Source organism: Ranitomeya imitator, chromosome 2 (assembly GCF_032444005.1).
Source record: "Ranitomeya imitator isolate aRanImi1 chromosome 2, aRanImi1.pri, whole genome shotgun sequence".
NCBI lineage: Eukaryota > Metazoa > Chordata > Amphibia > Anura > Dendrobatidae > Ranitomeya > Ranitomeya imitator.
In genome coordinates, this window is record NC_091283.1 from 31,640,711 (window position 1) to 31,663,132 (window position 22,422).

Consider the following 22,422-nt stretch of genomic DNA (forward strand, 5'->3'; position numbering starts at 1 on the left):
ATGCCCTCATCATCTCCCGCCTCGACTACTGTAACCTCCAACTCTGTGGCCTCCCTTCTAACGCTCTCGCACCCCGCCCGACTAATCCACCTGTCCCCCCGCTATTCCCTGGCCTCTCCCCTCTGTCAATCCCTTCACTGGCTCCTCATTGCCCAGAGACTCCAGTACAAAACCCTAACCATGACATACAAAGCCATCCACAACCTGTCTCCTCCATACATCTGTGACCTTGTCTCCCGGTACTTTCCTGCACGCAACCTCCAATCCTCACAAGTTCTCCTTCTCTACTCCCCTCTTATCTCCTCTTCCCACAATCGCATACAAGATTTCTCTCGCGCATCCCCCCTACTCTGGAACCCTCTACCACAACACATCAGACTCTCGCCTACCATCGAAACCTTCAAAAAGAGCCTGAAGACCCACCTCTTCAGACAAACCTACAACCTGCAGTAACCACCGATCGACCAAACCGCTGCACGACCAGCTCTATCCTCACCTATTGTATTCTCACCCATCCCTTGTAGATTGTGAGCCCCCGCAGGCAGGGTCCGCTCTCCTCTTGTACCAGTTGTGACTTGTATTGTTCAAGATTATTGTACTTATTTTTATTATGTATACCCCTCCTCACATGTAAAGTGCCATGGAATAAATGGCGCTATAATAATAATAAATAATAATAATAATAATTATCGCCTTGCTACTCCTGATTCCCTTCAACTTCCAAGGTTAACTTCCAATCTCAGTCCAGCATCTGTAGGTGCTGTTCACTTTTACAAAATCTAAAATTAAGGTACCACAGCTACAAGTTCCAGCTTTTATAAACCTTGTGGCTATTACCAGCCAGTATATACATATCTGTTCCTGTGATTAACTGCATCCCTGTTTGAAGTCATCAAATTCTATATACTCCTCTCATTCCTGTGGTTAACTACATTCCTGCTTGAAGATAGATTTCTATCTATATACTGTTCTTGTGTGTATCTGCATACCTGGCTCTGCTTCATCTGGTGCTTCCTGCTCTGTTTGTCTGCTGTCCTATATCTTCTGACGTTATGGTCCTTGAGCATCCACAAATTGTCCATCAAGACTTGTACCGCTGCACTATTGCCTTAGTCAGCTCTGTTCACCCTGACCTATAGCTTAAGTAATCCACCTCATAAAGAAAGCCCCTAACATAGTTTATCCAGAGGTGGTGGAAGAGGTATCAGTATCCACAAGGAAGTATAGTTGATCCAAAAAGCAAGGAGGAAGAGGAGTCACCTCCTACCATTGAGGCACAGGTATGAAATTATTTGGAGGAGAAAGAGGAGTTACCTTCTGACATTGTGGCACAGAAATAGGTGCGGGTGATCCAGCGGAGGAAGAGGGAGGGGTATCCAGGGGCAGACATATCATTGGTGCAAGCTGTGCAGCCACATGGGGCCCAAGTGGTAAGGGGCTCCATTTGCATCTCTAAAGTAAGTGAAATTGTGCATTTTGACTGCGATGGGCCCATATACTGTTCTTGCACAAGGGCCATTTTCCGTCTGTGTCCGCCAGTGGAGTTACCACATACAATCATTGTGGTACAGGTAGGAGTATGTGATCCAGAGAAAGCAAAGGCGGGAGAAGAGTCAGGTTCCTCTAGTGTAGTACAGGGAGGAGCAGATGATCCAGAATAAGAAAAGGACAAGAAGAGGTGCGGAGTCACATCCCGACAGTTTTGTAAATGGAAGCGGATGATCCAGAGGAGGAGGATGGAAAGGAGTCACATCCCATCAGTGGGGAACAAGGAGGATCAGGTCATCAAATAAGGAGGAGGACAAAGAGGAACATCTTATTAGTGTTGCACAGGGAGGAGCAGGTGGTCCATAGGAGAAGGGAGAGGAGTCACCTCTAATCAGTATGGAGCAGGGAGGAGTAGGTGAACCAGAGAGGGATGACAGAGAGGAGCCACATTCAGCCAGTGTAGCTCAGGAAGGTGAAGATGATCCAGAGGAAGAGAGAGGGGAGTCGCAATCTGCAAGTGTGACACTGGGAGTATAAGGGGTTGTAAAGTCTATCATCTCTTGCTAACTCCTTAAGAGATGTCCCGGTTGTATTTGTTGCTGCTGTATGTATATTCATTGTATGTCTGTGTAATATATGTGTTTGTGTAGTACCATTGTACTGTTGGGGTGAGTGTAGTGCCCAAGGTTGGCCACAGGTTGGGGTGCACCATAGGTGTAGTTGTAGCATTGTAGTAGTTAAATAGGAGTGGCATGATGGATAAGGCAGGGAGGACATCCTTGTAGATCTCAGTTGGGGCCAGGGAGCCCTTGCAGCTCACTCGGGCTAATTAGCCCTGGGCCGCACCATGCCACACAACGTTGGAGAAGTTTAAGGCCCAGTCATATAGCATCTCTGGCCAGGACCTCATCAGAAGGAGCAACAGCAACAGTGTTAGTGGTGCAGTATTAGTGGGACTGCAGTTGCTAGAATAGGCAAAGCGGTACGGGCAGGTCGCTCATCATGTGGCAGCTTATTGCATGGGCTAATGCCCTCAGAACTGGTGCGAAACGGCTGAGGGATACTCCAAATGGAGTAAGGCTGAGCAGAGAGAATGTTGAGGGATCGAAAGGTACAGTCAGAAGCGAGCTTAGAGACAGAGAGAGGACAGGGTCAGAGGAGGCGTTGCACATTGTGAAACCTGATGTTGATGCTGGAAAGAATGTGAATATGCTGCATACCGAACCTAGTAAAGCTGTTGTTGTTAATGTTGAGGTTTACTGTGTCTCCCTTTGTGCGGTACCATCTACAAAGAACCTCTTGCGGACCAGGGTGGACCCTGATGGTGAGGAGACCCAGAACACAGGTATGCAGAAGGAAAGACATTACTGTATTGTGAGTGGAGGCCAGGGTGTGATACAGGGTTTGCTCTCAGCCATGACTACCGCCCTGGCCCACTCCAAAAGGAGGAACAGGTGATACAGATGATAAAGAGGGAGAGTAGTCACATCCCACCTTCCTGCCAGTGTGGTGCGGAGCTTACATCAGGCTATAAGGCAGGACAGTTGAGAGGTATGCAAATGCATTGACTCCAGGAAAGCGAAGCCCATCCCTTCCAAAGCTCCATTACTATACATTGGATATCAAACGTTATTTTACTTATTGAACTACCTTCTGCAATCTACTTTGTACTCCCCATCAATCACCTGATCCAGTTGTTCAGGGGGCTTGGGTGTGGCTTCGCTATAAAGCCTAACAGCTATCGCACGACATATTATAGCACAGCCAATCAGGAAGGACTATCGTAGTCTGCATAAAAGCAAAAACAGGAAATGCAGCAGCCATTTTTTTTAATCGTGAATCAAGATAATTAGAGGCTGTCACAGCACGCAACTTAGCAAAAGAAATAAGGAAAAAAGCCATAAGATACTGAAGAAACTGAGCAGACAGTGTGTGACAGCAAGAAGATTAATGTGTGAGGAAAAGAAAATAATACACATTTAATGGATAAAGAGAGAAAATGGACACCTTGGAGTGTTATAAACAAGCAAAATAAATAAGAACAAATGATAATTGCCTTGACAATTTTAGGACTATTTCATCACAAATTGCACTTCCCTACGCTACATTACACACTTCTTGCTCCACTGTACCTTGTCTCAGCTTTACCTAATTGCCCCACAGTTATGTCCTGCGAGACTCGAATTTTTACACAATAAATAAGGAGGAATTTCCCTATTTTCATGTCTCTGGTGAATTGGGTAACATCACTCAGCTCCTCCTCTCTGCAAACACCTGTTGTGAAATCGAACTGTTTATTTTATCATTTACTGGAATTCACTTTGTCCTCAACCCCTGTTATATACACAGCACCAAACCCACAGCGAGGCTCAGATCCCTGGAGGAGAGGGACGCAGAAAGACGACGGGCACAAGATGTTACCGCTATTGCTCGTCAGCCAAATAGCACGTAAGTAACGGAGAACTCGGGGCGTTTATTGGGATTTACAGATGGAGCAGGTTTTATGGTACGAGTGATACGATAGAGCTAGAGCAGACGTTCTATAAAATGGAGACTCAGATTGTCTCTGAGGTTGCATTTCATGTCTCGTCCATTGAAGGTCATCATTATTTAAGTTTGGATATTTTTTTTTTAAATGTGACTTATATGATAAAGGAACCATCCTCCCTGCAGATCTCCTTACAGCGAAATGTATCTATCCTGATAATCTACAAACTGGATCATTCTTGACGACACATAGGAAATGCACCCGAGCATAAGGGATCTAAAGATCTGCAGAATTTTATCCATTTTACAAGTTTCTACCATATAGAAAGAGAATTTATATACTATAAAATAATGAAAAACGAACCAACAAATCCCGCCATAGGACCAGGACCTGTACATGTAACCTTAAGAAGATGTCTTATTTCTCGTGGCCAGATTAGATTATACATTTGCAAAAAATAAAAAAATTATTTTGCAATTCATTTATAGATTTCGGATTTTACCACTGACATCTTCACAGTTTAGACATTGTATGGCAGCATTGTTTTTTGGGTAACATTGTGTGGGAAATATATGACTGTGTTATGTGGACACTATATAATAATATTATTTGTACAGTATGTGTATGTATACATTGTATACTGCGGTGTATAGCGGTATTTTAACACTTGGTTAGAACACATTTTGGTGTTGATGTGCTCTGTTGTCTGGGAAGTATACATCATTGTTATGTTATTCAGCAGTATTATTTGTGGTATTAGTTAGGTGGTGTTACAAGTGCTTCTCCCAAAATTAGAATATCATCAAAAGTTAGTTTATTTCAATTATTCAATGCAAAAAGTGAAACTTATATATTATGTAGAGGCATTACAGAGGGATCTATTTCACGTGTTTATTTATGTTAATGTTGATGATTATGGCTTACAGCCAATGAGAGCAGAATAGTGAGTGCAGCTCTAGAGCATAATACAGTATGTGACCATGACGCTAGTCACTGCTCACGGACAAGTCATGAGGCTTGGGTAGTCAAGAGGTCCGGGATCAGATACCAAGAGGGCTTGTCATATACAAAGGGGTAAGGCAAAGGGGTAGTCAGGTTACAGTCTTACGTCAGAATTCCGGGAAGGTAGAGGATCAAGACAAAAGGGCGAGGCAAATGGATGGTCAAAGGGAAGGTCCAAAGTCGGACAACAAAGATCAAATACAGGAACACAGAGAATAGAGCAAGTGCACATCATTTGATCAAAGCTACAACTAGCACTAATTGTTGAGATCCAGCTAAATAGACAGACACATGGACACAGACACATGAAGGGAGCTCCGTCACTCCCTGGCCCTGATTAGATGGCTGAACTGGCAATCAACACACTGACAGCTCAATACGCCTCAGCCTCCGATTTGACGGCTGAGTTGTCCATAACAATACACACAGCTCAGTATGCTCATGTCCTAGATTGGGCAACTGAACTGTTACTCATTACTTCCAGATGCACAGATAATTGGAATTGTGATCAGATGATCAGCACATGATGAGCCGGAACTCAGGATCTCTCTTTGGGTCTATATCCCCCCAATTGAAAGATATATTGGAGAGAATTTTGGACCCACCGAGAATCCATGATCTTCTGCACCTCATACGCCAAATCTCCATCAACAGAAATAGGAGGAGGCGGAGACGAGGCAGACAACAACAAAGGGACAAATGGTTTCAACAAGGATCTGTGGAACACATTTGGAATGTGAAGAGTCGGAGGAAGTCTTTAAGGGGTTGTCCAGTCAAAATCGATAAGTCTGTAGTCACTCTGTGCCGGGACTGGGTCGTTATGTATGAGTTATACATATTCCCGGCCAGAGCCCGTCTAGTGGAAGCGACCTTGCTCCAACACTTGTATGGAATGAGGCTGCACCCTCTAGTCTGCCACATCCACTAGTTGAAGTGCGTTCTCGCTCAATAAAAACAAAACCATTACTTTAGAAAAAAGGCAAGTAACCTGGGAACATTCTGAACTATGATTAAGAACTAGCCGGATTGAAATGCGTAAGGCCATGAGTTTCCCGGGTTACTTGACTTTTTTCTAAACTAATGGTTTTATACCATAATTTTAACCATGTCATACATTAAAGGTTTTTGTTTTTAAATAATCCTTCACCAATGGATCTGTTGCTGGATACCTTTCCCTCTTTGATACTGCTCGTTTGCTGCTAACACAAACTTCTTTCCATGCACGGCCATTGGATTCTACTGCGGTGAGCTGGATTTTTTCTAGAAAGTTGTTTTACAACTCATACTTACTCTGCGGTCCTGGCTCAGAAACCAACGAGTCTTCGTAGTGCACAGTGCGTGTGCTGGGGGGATTGATAAGTCTGCAGTCACACAGAGTGACTGCAGACTTGTCAATTTGGACCTGACAGCCCCTTTAATCTAAATTTCACTGGAATAACATCCTCCATAATCTCATACCCATGAATTTAGGATCCATCTTCATTGATCCTACTTTCAGCTTAATATTTTTGGAAGATAAACAATCCTTATATCACCTTCTTTGAAGATGGGACCTGCCAAATATTTCCTATCAGCCTTCCATTTTTGACGACGCTGAGCCACCCCAATATTCTTCTGAACCTCCCTCCAGACATCCCCAAGTTTCTGTATGGCAACCTCTACCCCAGGACACCCAGAACTCATCCTGGAGAATTCACCTAAATGGGAATGAAAACGGTAATTATACCTACCATCTAATTACCTACCATTAGATTCCATCCTGACAGCACCATTGGAGGACGTCCTTCTTACCCTCAGTGGGACAGGAACAACAAGCGGTTAAAAGGACCCTCCCCACTCCACCCACCAGTGATTTTCCAAGTACCACATCTGGATGGATGCAAAAAGAGAGTTTATTAACAATTTTATACCAATGTTACATCACATTAGTCTATATTACAAATTTGCAGTGGGAGGGAACTAGTAGTGCTGTCAGGATGGAATCCTGGAAATACAATTACCGGTAGGTCTAATTACCGTTTTCCAGTTTACGACCTGACCGCACCATTGGAGGAATACCAAAGAATGGAAACCTAGGGTGGGACTACTGCATGTAATACTTTTCTACCAAAGGCTAACTGCTCTGATGAGACATCTAGTTCATAGTGCCTAGCAAAGGTAGAAAGACTGGTCCAAGTCGCAGCCCTACAGATCTGCTCTTCTGAAGCTCCCCCCTTCTCTGCCCATGATGTAGCAATAGCTCGGGTTGAGTGGGCTCTAAGAATATCTGGGGGATCCTTCCCTTGGGCTGTATACGTTAGATTTACAGTAGTTTTAATCCACCTTGCAATAGCTGATTTTGCTGCCTTACAACCTTTATTTAGTCCCCCTGTACTGTATGAACAGGTTTGTGTCTCGTCTCCAACCTTCCGTCGCCCCCAGGTATTTTGAAACCATCTCTGTTATGGCTGGCAATCAGGCAACACAGCGTGCAGTAATCAGCGCACATACAGAGATCTGGCAATAACCAAAAACAATAGGACGAGCTCTGAGACGTGGAATCTCTGTAGACTGCAGTACCTGATCTATCCTCACACAACTATAAGCAGCAGTGGATTGCGCCTATAACTACCTATGCAACTCGACACTGCCTGAGGAGCTGACTAGCCTGAAGATAGAAATACAAGCCTGACTTACCTCAGAGAAATACCCCAAAGGAATAGGCAGCCCCCCACATATAATGACTGTTAGCAAGATGAAAAGACAAACGTAGGAATGAAATAGATTCAGCAAAGTGAGGCCCGATATTCTAGACAGAGCGAGGATAGCAAAGAGAACTATGCAGTCTACAAAAAACCCTAAAACGAAAACCACGCAAAGGGGCAAAAAGACCCACCGTGCCGAACTAACAGCACGGCGGTGCACCCCTCTGCTTCTCAGAGCTTCCAGCAAAAGACAATAGCAAGCTGGACAGAAAAAACAGAAAACAAACTAGAAGCACTTATCTAGCAGAGCAGCAGGCCCAAGGAAAGATGCAGTAGCTCAGATCCAACACTGGAACATTGACAAGGAGCAAGGAAGACAGACTCAGGTGGAGCTAAATAGCAAGGCAGCCAACGAGCTCACCAAAACACCTGAGGGAGGAAGCCCAGAGACTGCAATACCACTTGTGACCACAGAAGTGAACTCAGCCACAGAATTCACAACAGTACCCCCCCCTTGAGGAGGGGTCACCGAACCCTCACCAGAACCCCCAGGCCGACCAGCATGAGCCACATGAAAGGCACGAACAAGATCTGGGGCATGGACATCAGAGGCAAAAACCCAGGAATTATCTTCCTGAGCATAACCCTTCCATTTGACCAGATACTGGAGTTTCCGTCTAGAGACACGAGAATCCAAAATCTTCTCCACAATATACTCCAATTCCCCCTCCACCAAAACAGGGGCAGGAGGCTCCACAGATGGAACCATAGGTGCCACGTATCTCCTCAACAACGACCTATGGAATACATTATGTATGGAAAAGGAGTCTGGGAGGGTCAGACGAAAAGACACCGGATTGAGAATCTCAGAAATCCTATACGGACCAATAAAACGAGGTTTAAATTTAGGAGAGGAAACCTTCATAGGAATATGACGAGAAGATAACCAAACCAAATCCCCAACACGAAGTCGGGGTCCCACACGGCGTCTGCGATTAGCGAAAAGCTGAGCCTTCTCCTGGGACAAGGTCAAATTGTCCACTACCTGAGTCCAGATCTGCTGCAACCTGTCCACCACAGAATCCACACCAGGACAGTCCGAAGACTCAACCTGTCCTGAAGAGAAACGAGGATGGAACCCAGAATTGCAGAAAAATGGAGAGACCAAGGTAGCCGAGCTGGCCCGATTATTAAGGGCGAACTCAGCCAACGGCAAAAATGACACCCAATCATCCTGGTCAGCGGAAACAAAACATCTCAGATATGTTTCCAAGGTCTGATTGGTTCGTTCGGTCTGGCCATTAGTCTGAGGATGGAAGGCCGAGGAGAAAGATAGGTCAATGCCCATCCTACCACAAAAGGCTTGCCAGAACCTCGAGACAAACTGGGAACCTCTGTCAGAAACAATATTCTCAGGAATGCCATGTAAACGAACCACATGCTGGAAGAACAAAGGCACCAAATCAGAGGAGGAAGGCAATTTAACCAAGGGCACCAGATGGACCATTTTAGAAAAGCGATCACAGACCACCCAAATGACCGACATTTTTTGAGAAACGGGAAGGTCAGAAATGAAATCCATCGAAATATGTGTCCAAGGCCTCTTCGGGACCGGCAAGGGCAAAAGCAACCCACTGGCACGTGAACAGCAGGGCTTAGCCCTAGCACAAATTCCACAGGACTGCACAAAAGCACGCACATCCCGTGACAGAGATGGCCACCAGAAGGATCTAGCAACCAACTCCCTGGTACCAAAGATTCCTGGATGACCGGCCAGCACCGAACAATGAAGTTCAGAGATAACTTTACTAGTCCACCTATCAGGGACGAACAGTTTCTCGGCCGAACAACGATCAGGTTTATTAGCCTGAAATTTCTGCAACACTCTCCGCAAATCAGGGGAGATGGCAGACACAATGACTCCTTCCTTGAGGATACTCGCCGGCTCAGATAACCCCGGAGAGTCGGGCACAAAACTCCTAGACAGAGCATCCGCCTTCACATTTTTAGAGCCCGGAAGGTATGAAATCACAAAATCAAAACGAGCAAAAAATAACGACCAACGGGCCTGTCTAGGATTCAAGCGCTTGGCAGACTCGAGATAAGTCAAGTTCTTATGATCAGTCAATACCACCACACGATGCTTAGCACCCTCAAGCCAATGACGCCACTCCTCGAATGCCCACTTCATGGCCAGCAACTCTCGGTTGCCCACATCATAATTACGCTCAGCAGCAGAAAATTTCCTGGAAAAGAAAGCACATGGTTTGAACACTGAGCAACCAGAACCTCTCTGTGACAAAACCGCCCCTGCACCAATCTCAGAAGCATCAACCTCGACCTGGAACGGAAGAGAAACATCAGATTGACACAAGACAGGGGCACAGCAAAAACGACGCTTCAACTCCTGAAAAGCTTCCACGGCAGCAGAAGACCAATTAACCAAATCAGCACCCTTCTTGGTCAAATCGGTCAATGGTCTGGCAATGCTAGAAAAATTACAGATGAAGCGACGATAAAAATTAGCAAAGCCCAGGAATTTCTGCAGACTTTTTAGAGATGTCGGCTGAGTCCAATCCTGAATGGCCTGAACCTTAACCGGATCCATCTCGATAGTAGAAGGGGAAAAGATGAACCCCAAAAATGAAACTTTCTGCACACCGAAGAGACACTTTGATCCCTTCACGAACAAGGAATTAGCACGCAGTACCTGGAAAACCATTCTGACTTGCTTCACATGAGACTCCCAATCATCTGAGAAGATCAAAATGTCATCCAAGTAAACAATCAAGAATTTATCCAGATACTCACGGAAAATGTCATGCATAAAAGACTGAAAAACAGATGGAGCATTGGCAAGTCCGAACGGCATCACCAGATACTCAAAATGACCCTCGGGCGTATTAAATGCCGTTTTCCATTCATCTCCCTGCCTGATTCTCACCAGATTATACGCACCACGAAGATCTATCTTAGTAAACCAACTAGCCCCCTTAATCCGAGCAAACAAGTCAGAAATCAATGGCAAGGGATACTGAAACTTAACAGTGATCTTATTAAGAAGGCGGTAATCAATACACGGTCTTAGCGAACCATCCTTCTTGGCTACAAAAAAGAACCCTGCTCCCAATGGTGACGACGATGGGCGAATATGTCCCTTCTCCAGGGACTCCTTCACATAACTGCGCATAGCGGTGTGTTCAGGTACGGACAAATTAAATAAACGACCCTTAGGGAATTTACTACCAGGAATCAAATCGATAGCACAATCACAATTCCTATGCGGAGGTAGGGCATCAGACTTGGACTCTTCAAATACATCCTGAAAGTCCGACAAGAACTCTGGGATGTCAGAAGGAATGGATGACGAAATAGACAAAAATGGAACATCACCATGTACTCCCTGACAACCCCAGCTGGTTACCGACATAGAGTTCCAATCCAATACTGGATTATGGGTTTGTAGCCATGGCAACCCCAACACGACCACATCATGCAAATTATGCAGTACCAGAAAGCGAATAACTTCCTGATGTGCAGGAGCCATGCACATGGTCAGCTGGGCCCAGTACTGAGGCTTATTCTTGGCCAAAGGTGTAGCATCAATTCCTCTCAACGGAATAGGACACCGCAAAGGCTCCAAGAAAAATCCACAACGTTTAGCATAATCCAAATCCATCAGATTCAGGGCAGCGCCTGAATCCACAAACGCCATGACAGAATACGATGACAAAGAGCACATTAAGGTAATGGACAAAAGGAATTTGGACTGTACAGTACCAATAACGGCAGAGCTATCGAACCGCCTAGTGCGTTTAGGACAATTAGAAATAGAATGAGTAGAATCACCACAATAGAAACACAGTCTGTTCAGACGTCTGTGTTCTTGCCGTTCTACTTTAGTCATAGTCCTGTCGCACTGCATAGGCTCAGGTTTACTCTCAGGCAGTACCGCCAGATGGTGCACAGATTTACGCTCGCGCAAGCGACGACCGATCTGAATGGCCAAGGACATAGACTCATTCAAACCAGCAGGCATAGGAAATCCCACCATTACATCCTTAAGAGCTTCAGAGAGACCCTTTCTGAACAAAGCCGCTAGTGCAGATTCATTCCACAGAGTAAGTACTGACCATTTCCTAAATTTCTGACAATATACTTCTACATCATCCTGACCCTGGCATAAAGCCAGCAGATTTTTCTCAGCCTGATCCACTGAATTAGGCTCATCGTAAAGCAATCCGAGCGCCAGGAAAAATGCATCAACATTACTCAATGCAGAATCTCCTGGTGCAAGAGAAAACGCCCAGTCCTGTGGGTCGCCGCGCAAAAAAGAAATAATAATCAAAACCTGTTGAATAGGATTACCAGAAGAATGAGGTTTCAAGGCCAAAAATAGCTTACAATTATTTCTGAAGCTCAGGAACTTAGTTCTGTCACCAAAAAACAAATCAGGAATCGGAATTCTTGGTTCTAGCATCGATTTCTGATCAATAGTATCTTGAATCTTTTGTACATTTACAACGAGATTATCCATTGAGGAGCACAGAGCCTGAATATCCATGTCCACAGCTGTGTCCTGAAGCACTCTAATGTCTAGGGGAAAAAAAAGACTGAAGACAGAGCTAAGAAAAAAAAATGATGTCAGGATTTCTTTTTTCCCTCTATTGGAAATCATTGGTGTGGCTCCTTGTACTGTTATGGCTGGCAATCAGGCAACACAGCGTGCAGTAATCAGCGCACATACAGAGATCTGGCAATAACCAAAAACAATAGGACGAGCTCTGAGACGTGGAATCTCTGTAGACTGCAGTACCTGATCTATCCTCACACAACTATAAGCAGCAGTGGATTGCGCCTATAACTACCTATGCAACTCGACACTGCCTGAGGAGCTGACTAGCCTGAAGATAGAAATACAAGCCTGACTTACCTCAGAGAAATACCCCAAAGGAATAGGCAGCCCCCCACATATAATGACTGTTAGCAAGATGAAAAGACAAACGTAGGAATGAAATAGATTCAGCAAAGTGAGGCCCGATATTCTAGACAGAGCGAGGATAGCAAAGAGAACTATGCAGTCTACAAAAAACCCTAAAACGAAAACCACGCAAAGGGGCAAAAAGACCCACCGTGCCGAACTAACAGCACGGCGGTGCACCCCTCTGCTTCTCAGAGCTTCCAGCAAAAGACAATAGCAAGCTGGACAGAAAAAACAGAAAACAAACTAGAAGCACTTATCTAGCAGAGCAGCAGGCCCAAGGAAAGATGCAGTAGCTCAGATCCAACACTGGAACATTGACAAGGAGCAAGGAAGACAGACTCAGGTGGAGCTAAATAGCAAGGCAGCCAACGAGCTCACCAAAACACCTGAGGGAGGAAGCCCAGAGACTGCAATACCACTTGTGACCACAGAAGTGAACTCAGCCACAGAATTCACAACACATCTCTCTAACGTCAAGGTTATGGTAGACCCCTTCCTTCAGGTTTCTAGGGTGTTGGCAGAATGAGTGAAGAATTACTTCTTGGTTTATATTTGTGGACAAAACTACCTTGGGGAGAAAGGCTGGATTAAGTCTTAAGACTATCCTGTCGTCAAAGATCTGGAGGTATGGGTCCTGTATGGATAGAGTCTGCATTTCCCCTAATCTCTTAGCTGAAGTGATGGCCACTAGAAAGGCTGTTTTAAAGGCGAGAGTGGCTATGTCCAAGTCCTCTGATAACAAATACGGGGATCTACACAGGGCATTAAGGACCAAATTCAGGTCCCAAGGAGGAGACGATTTCCTCACAAGAGGTCTCATTCTCTGTGTGGCTCTAGAGAATCTTGCTATCCAAGGATGGGAGGCTAATGATGAATCAAAAAAGACTCTAAGGGCCACAATCTGTACTTTTAAAGTACTAGGCCGGAGGCCTTTTTTAAACCCCAGTTGTAGGAAGTCAAGAATTCTAGGAATGTCCGGATTTGAAGTATCCACAGGGACTTCTAAAAAAGAACAATACCGCTTCCAGATCTTATTATAGATCGCTGAGGTCACTGGCTTTCTGCTTGCCTGAAGTGTGGTGATCACATCTTCTGACAGGCCTCTGGATCCTAGAGTCAGGCATTCAGGATCCAGGCAGATAGCCGCAGTGAGTCCGGATTGCTGTGAAACACTGGACTTTGGCACGGAAGGTCCTGCCTCTTCGGTAGGAGGATCGGTCTTTCTGTCGACATTCTGGATAGTAGAGAGAACCAGCTTCTTCTCGGCCAAAAGGGAACCCCCAAGATTACTGCTGCTCTTTCGTCCCATATCTTCTTGAGTGTTTTCGGGATCAGTGGAAGAGGTGGAAAAACATACAGGAGACTTGAGATAAAGCGTTGACTCCTATTGTCCCATCCAGGGGATTGAGAGAAAAAAATGCTCTGGTCTTTGCATTTGACCTGGTGGCAAAAAGATCCACTTGAGGTGCTCCCCACTGCTGGTGCAGACTGCTGAACACTTCTGGATTCAATTCCCATTCTCTGGGATCTACTGGCGTTCTGCTCAAAAAATCTGCCACCTGATTTTTGGCACCCTCCAGGTGAACTGCCGAGATGGATCTGACGGATTTCTCTGCCCATCTGCAAATTTGATCAGCTAGGTGCTGTAGAGATGGATGTCTCTGGCTTCCCTGGTGCCTTAGAAACGCCACCGCCGTCACATTGTCGGACAGTATCCTTACGTGTCTGTTTCTGACTTGTGACTGGGTCTGGTAGAGCACTTTCCAGATTGCATATAGTTCCCTGAAATTTGATGACTTGGCTGACATCTCCGGACTCCACTTCCCCTGGTAGTATGTCTTTCCTATATGCCCGCCCCATCCGAACTGACTGGCGTCCATGGTAAGAGTGACAAAGGGATAGAGGACCCATGGAACTCCCACCTTCAGGTTTTCCGGTACGGTCCACCAGGTTAGAGATTTCTTTCCTGAGGGAGAAAGAATCATCTTCTCCAGAGAATCTTGCCTCCTGTTCCAAGATTTCAAAATCTCCTTCTGTAAGCCTCGTGAGTGAAATTGGCTCAACTTCACACAGGGAATACAGGCCGTCATTAAGCCTTGAACCCTCATTGCTTCCCTTATGGAGGAAGTGCTTTTCCTGAACTGGTGTATGTTCTTGATTAACGTCTTCTGTCTTTTTTCTGGTTGAAAAGACGTTCTGACGATGGAATCTAATATGACCCCCAAAAATTTCATTCTGGAATTTGGGACTAGGCATGATTTTTCCCAATTCACAATCCACCCCAGATCCTGTAGAATGGAGAGTGTGAAGTTGCAGTCGATCTTGAGAAGCTTCTCTGATCTCGCCATTATCCAAAAGTCGTCCAAGTATGGTACTATGGAAATACCTTGATTTCTTAAGTAGGCCACTACCTCTGACATTAGTTTGGTAAATATCCTGGGTGTTGAAGCTACCCCGAAGGGGAGGCACTTGAATTGAAAATAATAAATTACCCCTCTGTTCATCAGGGCGAATCTTAGGAATTTCTGGTAGGAAGCATGTATTGGGACATGGTAGTATGCACTTTTTAGATCCAAGGTGCACATCACCATGTCTTTGTCTATGAGAGGTATTGTGGACCTTATAGATTCCATCCTGAATCTCCTGTACCTGATTCACCTGCTCAGGGGTTTTAGATTTATAGTCGTCCAGGAGTCCCCCGATGTTTTTTTTTATTGAAAATAGATGTGAATAATGGCCCTTGCCTCTCTCTGAGATGGGTACTGGGACGATTGCCTCTACTTCTAACAACTCCTGGATGTCTGACCACAAAGGGGAGTTTAAGAAGGGATTGGATCTGGTTACTATGAACCTTTCTGGAGGAAGACTGGTGAACTCTAGTTTGTAACCTTGAGTAACCACCTGCAGAATCCATGGGTTTTTGTCTATTTTCTACCAACCCCCTAGAAATCTTTGTAACCAACCTCCCACTTTGATGTCATTTATTCGGTTTCCCTGAACCTGTACCCGGGAAGATGGAATCTCTACCTCTTCCACCTTTGGGATAAGACCATCTCCCAGACTTCCCTTTCCCCCTGTAGTCTGTCTTTTGACTAGTTTGGGATCTATGAAAGGCTGGTATTTTTTCGTATTTTCCTCAGGGAACCCTTTCTTTTTGTCTGAGGCTTTTTCTAATATGTTGTCTAGAGTAGGCAAAAAACACTTTACTCCCTGAGAACGGGATCCCACAAAGCTTATTCTTTGATTGAATATCCCCTGACCAAGTTTTTAGCCAGATAGCTCTTCTGGCTGCCTTGGACAAAGACTCGCTTCTAGCGGCGAATCGTACAGATTCTGCTGAAGCGTCCGCCATGAAACCTGTTGCGAGCTTTAGTAATGGAAGGGATTTGAGGATAACATCTTTGGAGGTTTTAGCCTTGAGATGCTCCTCCAAATCGTTCATCCATAGATGCATGGACCGGGCTACCGAGGTTGCTGCTATATTGGCCCGCCGAGGATTCCCAAGTTCTCCTAAGCAGTCCATCTGCTTTGCAATCCATTGGATCCTTCAACGCGGAGGCGTCCTCAAATGGAATCGCCGTCTTCTTTGCCACTTTAGCAAATGGCACATCTATCTTGGGAACTTCATCCCAAACCTTTATATCCTCTGGATCATAAGGTAAATGGAGTCTAAAGTCTCTAGGTACCACTAGTCTTTTCTCCGCCTCCTGCCATTCCTCCAATATCATGGAACGGATATGATTGTTAACCGGAAAGACTTTCATGACCTGCACATCCAAACCGCCAAACATTTCATCCTGAACCGAGATTTCCTCTGGAGTGTCCTGTAACTGCATGGTGTTACGTACTGCATGTTGGAGTTCATCCATATCTGCCGCTGAGAAGAGATATTTCTTTCCTCTTCCCAATGGTTCTTCTCTTTCTTCTTGATCTGACTTCTCTGTATCTTCTTCATCCGAAGATGGACTGGACTGTCTCTGTCTTTTCCGCGATGTTTGCGGTTCTGGCTGGCTGGTCTGGGGAAGATTCAGGCTATAGATGGATGCCTGAACCTCCTGACGTATCATTGCTCTCATATTGGTGAACAATGAAGTCTGTTCTTCGCCGACGATTTTAGACGTGCACAACTTGCAAAGTGGCTTCCGCCAGTTCTTCGGGAATCTAGTGGCACAAATGGGACATTTATTCTTCCCAGACCTTTTCTTTTCAGGTGCAGGGGTGGGAGGCTCTCTCGAAACCACACAGAGATTCTAGTATTTATCTCTGAACAAATAGGGGGATAAACAAGAAGCATTGTGGTATGGCTTTGAGTAGCCTACTCACGTGCCCCTGTGTTTGTTCTGGGCCCTCAGGTCTGCCTGTCTCCTCCATTATGAAGACACATTAGCCGGGTGCTCCTTATCAGGATGGCCGGAGCACATAGATCCCCATACCCCATTTTTATATGCTTCTTTACCTGGTTTATCCTGCCCTCCTTGCCACGTCCCATGTGGCTTGACCGTGCTAAAAGACCTCACCTGAGGCCGGCGCTGATGCTGGTATCTCCAGTGAGTGCGCTTGTCGCGGCCAGAAGTGACGCGGCCATCGCGGCCGGAAGTGACGCGGCCGCTGGACCCGAAGGCTGGAAGCGGCTGCCGCGCTGAAAGCGGGTGCCGTGGATTGAAGTGGCCACTTGCTGGAACCAGCCGCCGTTTTGGAGGCGGCCGATGCACGCACCCCTCAGCGGTCAGGCGCCCGGACCGAGAGCCCCCAACATGGAGGAGACGGACCCGAACCCAGGAACAGCGCTACACTGGGGAGGCTGAGTGACCCCCCATGGCAGGTATCAGCAGCAGATTTCTTGCAGTGGGAAAGGGAAAGGCTGGGCCCCCCGATCTCCACCAACTGCACAGCACCGTCGGAGGATAAGCTTGCCGTTCCTATCCACAGTGGGACAGGAAAAACACTGGTGGGTGGAGTGGGGAGGGTCATTTTAACCGCTTGTTGTTCCTGTCCCACTGAGGGTGAGAAGGACGTCCTCCAATGGTGCTGTCAGATGGTGAACTGGAAAACCATATTTGCAAGAAAAGGCGAGGTTAAAGTTGACTGGTTAACCCGACTGTTAAAAGCGAATTCAGCAAGAGGTAAAAATGAGAACCAGTCCTCCTGCTGAGGTTCAACAAAACACCTTAAAATTTGTTTCAATGATTGATTTGTCGTCTCAATCTGACCGCTGTTTTCATGGTGGTAAGCAGAGGAAAAGGACAAATCAATCCCCAATTTCTTACAAAATGCTCTCCAGAGCTTGAAGACACATTGCACACCCCTATGATCTGACAGATTCTAAGCAACTTCACGACATGATTGAGAAACAACCTGGAAAGTGTTTCAGCATTCAGCAACCCAAATAACGGGACAAAATGTGTCTGTTTAGTGAATCGGTTAACTATCACCCATATATACATTCCTGTAGAATGTGAGTCCGCAAGGGCAGGGTCCTCTCCCCTCTGTACCAGTCTGTCATTGTTAGTTTGTTTACTGTAAGTGATATTTGTATTTTGATGTAACTCCTTCTCATGTACACCAATATGGAATTAATGGTGCTATTTAAATAACTAAATAAATAATAATAATAACATAGTAGTTTTTCCTCCAGACAAAGGCAAATCAGTGATGAAATGCATGGAAAAATGTCTATGGCCTTTCTGGAATAGGCAATGGAGCCAATTCCCCAGCCGGCCAGTTATGACAGACTTTAGAGCGTGCGCAAACTCACGCAACTCATCTTCTTGTCTACCTTCTTTTTTTGGGGGGGGTAGTGTGCCAGGGCTGCCCCCTTTCACCACTGCGTTCACATTGCTAAAGCCAATGATGGCTCCAGCCACATGAATACAAATTTAAAAAAAAACTGACCATCACATCCAAACATATACTAGGTGTGAACAGGTGCTAACCTAGAGTCACCAACTCATATACAATCAAATAAATAAGGCAGCATCTGTAGAGCCAAAACTTGCAAACGTGAAATATGAAAATTGAATTGCATTACTGTGCTAGAAATATGAAAAATTGAGAAAGTTTAGCGCATAAATTGGCCAATTTAGCCACGATGTAGCCACGATAAGGCATTTCTCGTTTACCAGGACCTAACAATGCCATTCCTCTCTTAGAATAAAGTCTTCATCTGTATGGGAACCTGTGAATCCTTAGACTAAAATCTATATCTCTGTGGAGGGGTATGGTCCTGCCTTGATTAAAAACACCTGTAGCTAAGAAGCGGAGTGCTCAGTCAGAAGGCTAATGAACACAAATTTAAAAAAATCTGACCGTCACATCCAAACATTGACTAGGTGTGAACAGCCACATGTGCACACCGGCATCTGAAAATCGGGCTGGCGGACCCCCAAGAGGTGTTACACCATGGCCCACTGGGAAAATTCGCAGTCCGGGCCTACTTCTGGATCTAATTTTTACATTTTTGCACTGTGCAGGAGCAGTGAATTATGATTACAGACACTTTGACCACTTTTCCTTAAGCTCTTGCAGCACTAGTGCTCCCAGTCAACCATTATTCCGCTTGCCCTTATACGTACGTGTTGACCCCATACTACTTCATACTTGAGTCTCTTTTTACAACTCTTGTGTTTTTATGTGTAACATGTATTACAGGTTTTGTGTATGATTACAATTTAATACATTTATACTCATTTTTTATCAATGGACCCTCCTGACTCGTTTTTTTGTATTATACTCTATGTTTGGAGGGTGTAGCTGCCTAACCAGTGTTGGCTCACTAGACTATTAGGTCCCCCCTTTATTGTACAAATATATATGATGGTTTATATTGTTTTGATATTGTTTAAATGGTGATAGACTTTGTTGGATTCATTCACGCAACTGTAGCTTGTGTTGGTTGCAGCTCTTGCTAACCTCTGATGTCAGGCAGGGACAGACTAATTTTAGAGAAGGGTTTTTCCTAGTCTGAACAGGGACTTGTCAGGTTCAGGTATTTGTACTCCTGGAACTGAATGAGAACATTATTAAAGAATGGAAAGTGGGGACATTATAACTGGATGGGGAATGGCGACATTATTACAGGATGGGAAATAGGGACATTATACCAGGATGGGAGAAATATATTACTGGAAGGGACCAAGATGGGGACAGTACACCAGGATGGGGGATAGTAATACTGGATAGAGTACAGGATCGGGGACATTATACCAGGAAGGGGCCCAGGAATCGGAACATATTACTGGATGGGCCAGGATTGGGATATTACACCAGGATTGGGGACATTTTTACTGGAAGGGACTCAGAATATTATTACAGGAAGGTGCCCAGGATGGGGACATTATACCAGGAAGGGCCTAAGATGTTGAACATTATTACTGAAATGTCCTGGATTGGGGAAATTTTTACTGGTAGGAACACAAGATGTTGGAGATTAATACTGCAAGGGGCTCAGGATGGGGAACATTAGTACAGGACGGGGATGGTGACATTATTATATAAAGGGGGGTCACACGTATGTCTTTATAGGAATTAGAACTCTACAAGGGCCCATAGATCTGACCAACAAGCAGGTGGGGCGCCAGGTCCTAATTTTGCTCTGGACCCATCAGACTCTAGGTACGCCACTGAGTGTAATAGAGGGTGAAACCCAGAATTGGGACCTGTACTATCATTCATATTGAGGTAACAGTGCTTGCCCTACAATAATACAAATCTATGCCCAGGCTAATTGTTTTGCCTCTCCTTGAAGGTCATTTGTACATTCACTCTATTACTGTTTTTTTTTTAGTGTGTATTGCAGCCCCTACACCTGAATGTGATCTTAATAAAATAACCATTGCCCGTGGGACTTACACTGTGACTAATGGAGGAAATGTTGGCAGTACGGTGGAGTACAGCTGCCCTCAAGGAATGTACCTGCACCCATCCTTCTCACAGGAATGCCTCCACACTGGTCGGTGGACGGACGAGAAAGTGAAGGTGCAATGTAGAGGTAACTGACTGCACGTCTTCTTACTGAGAACCAGTGAGGCTTATAGGCAATATGTGATGCTTGGTTCCTTTACCCCCACAGTTGTGCAGTGCCCCCGACCAGAATCGTTTGAAAATGGAGAGTTCTACCCTCCGAAAGGGGTATACATGGTGGGAGATGTCCTGACCTTCGAGTGCTGGGGAGGATTTAAAATGTTTGGACCTGAAAACCGCACCTGTCAGGCAAATGGAAAATGGAGTGGAGAAGTTACGAAATGTGACGATCAAGGTATAATTTAGTGTTGAAATTAAACCATACATAAAATAAATATAAAAATGTTAAATATATATAATTTAGTATGTAAAATAATAAATAATAAAGTGAAAATAACAATTAATAATAGACTGTATAATACAAAATAATAAAAACAGCTATAATAAATAATATACTTAAAATCAAGTTCATTATTATAATACATAAAATAATGTAGAAAGTAGAAAAATAAGTCATTTAGTAATAACAATAAGTGAAATAGTATAACTAATAATATAACAAAAGGAGAGAGTAAATATTATAGTAAGTAACATAATAAAACAAGTAACATAATAATAAAGATATAGCAAAAACAACAAGTAAATTAATAAAATAACTAATATCATAAAAACAAGCATAATAATAATAACACAGTAAAAACAGCAAGTAAACTGTAATAAACAATGTAGTAAAAGCAGCAACTAAAATATCATAATAAATAACAATACAATAAAAAAAGTATAATAATAAAGTAGTAAAAACCACAAGTAAAATATTATAATTAATAAAATAATAGAATAAAACAATATGCAAAGTAACACAGTAATGACACAGTTGTGCCACATCGACTAACTGATTCTTATGTTTTCTTATGCCATGATATAAAAAAAAAAATTCTATTTTTAATAATCATGTATGGATTTTGCACAAAACGTGCATGAAATTACCGTATATACTCGAGTATAAGCCGAGATTTTCAGCCCAAATTTTTGGGCTGAAAGTGCCCCTCTCGGCTTATACTCGAGTCAAGGTGGGTGGCAGGGTCAGCGGGTGAGGGGGTGAGGGCGCTGAGGCATACTTACCTAGTCCCAGCGATCCTGGCGCTGTCCCTGCCGTCCCACGGTCTTCGGTGCTACAGCTCTTCCACTGTTCAGCGGTCACGTGGGACCGCTCATTAGAAAAATGAAATCTTTATGGTAGCCAAAAATGTACCCAATATTATATGAAAAAATGTATTGAACATTTATTTATGCAACTTTATTGGAAATTATTATAAATATTATTTATTATTATAGTGCCATTTACTCCATGGTATTTTACATGTGAGGAGGGTATAGATAATAAAAACAAGGGAACTAGTCTGATTGCCGTATGTGGAGTCGGGAAGGAATTTTTTTCCCCAAAGTGGAGCTTACTCTTTGCCACATGGGTTTTTTTTGCCTTCCTCTGGATCAACATGTTAGGGCATGTTAGGTTAGGCTATGGGTTGAACTAGATGGACTTATAGTCTTCCTTCGACCTTAATAACTATGTAACTATGTAAGTCCAATAATCTTAAACAATACAAGTCACGATTGGTACAGGAGAAGAGAGGACCCTGCCCGCGAGGGCTCACAATCTACAAGGGATGGGTGAGGATACAGTAGGTGAGGATAGAGCTGGTCGTGCATCAATTATTACGCTTTTTCCTTTTCTTCTTCTGAAGCTTCTCTTGATACCTTTTCTATTACACAAGGCCTGCGGATCTTCTCTGTGAAGCATCCAGCAGTGGTCTCCC

The 22,422-nt window shown here is 44.4% G+C and overlaps 1 protein-coding gene across 1 annotated transcript in view; it reads left to right on the forward strand.

Moving 5' to 3' along the window:
• Positions 1 to 3,789: 3,789 nt before the first annotated feature.
• The window catches only part of LOC138661588 (complement factor B-like), an 87,085-nt gene continuing 68,452 nt past the window's right edge, over positions 3,790 to 22,422 (forward strand). Inside the window, exons 1-3 of the mRNA XM_069746404.1 lie at positions 3,790 to 3,936; positions 20,430 to 20,633; positions 20,715 to 20,900. Of these exons, the coding sequence (XP_069602505.1) occupies positions 3,903 to 3,936; positions 20,430 to 20,633; positions 20,715 to 20,900 (424 nt within the window). The 5' untranslated portion in view covers positions 3,790 to 3,902. The remainder of the gene's footprint in view (positions 3,937 to 20,429; positions 20,634 to 20,714; positions 20,901 to 22,422) is intronic.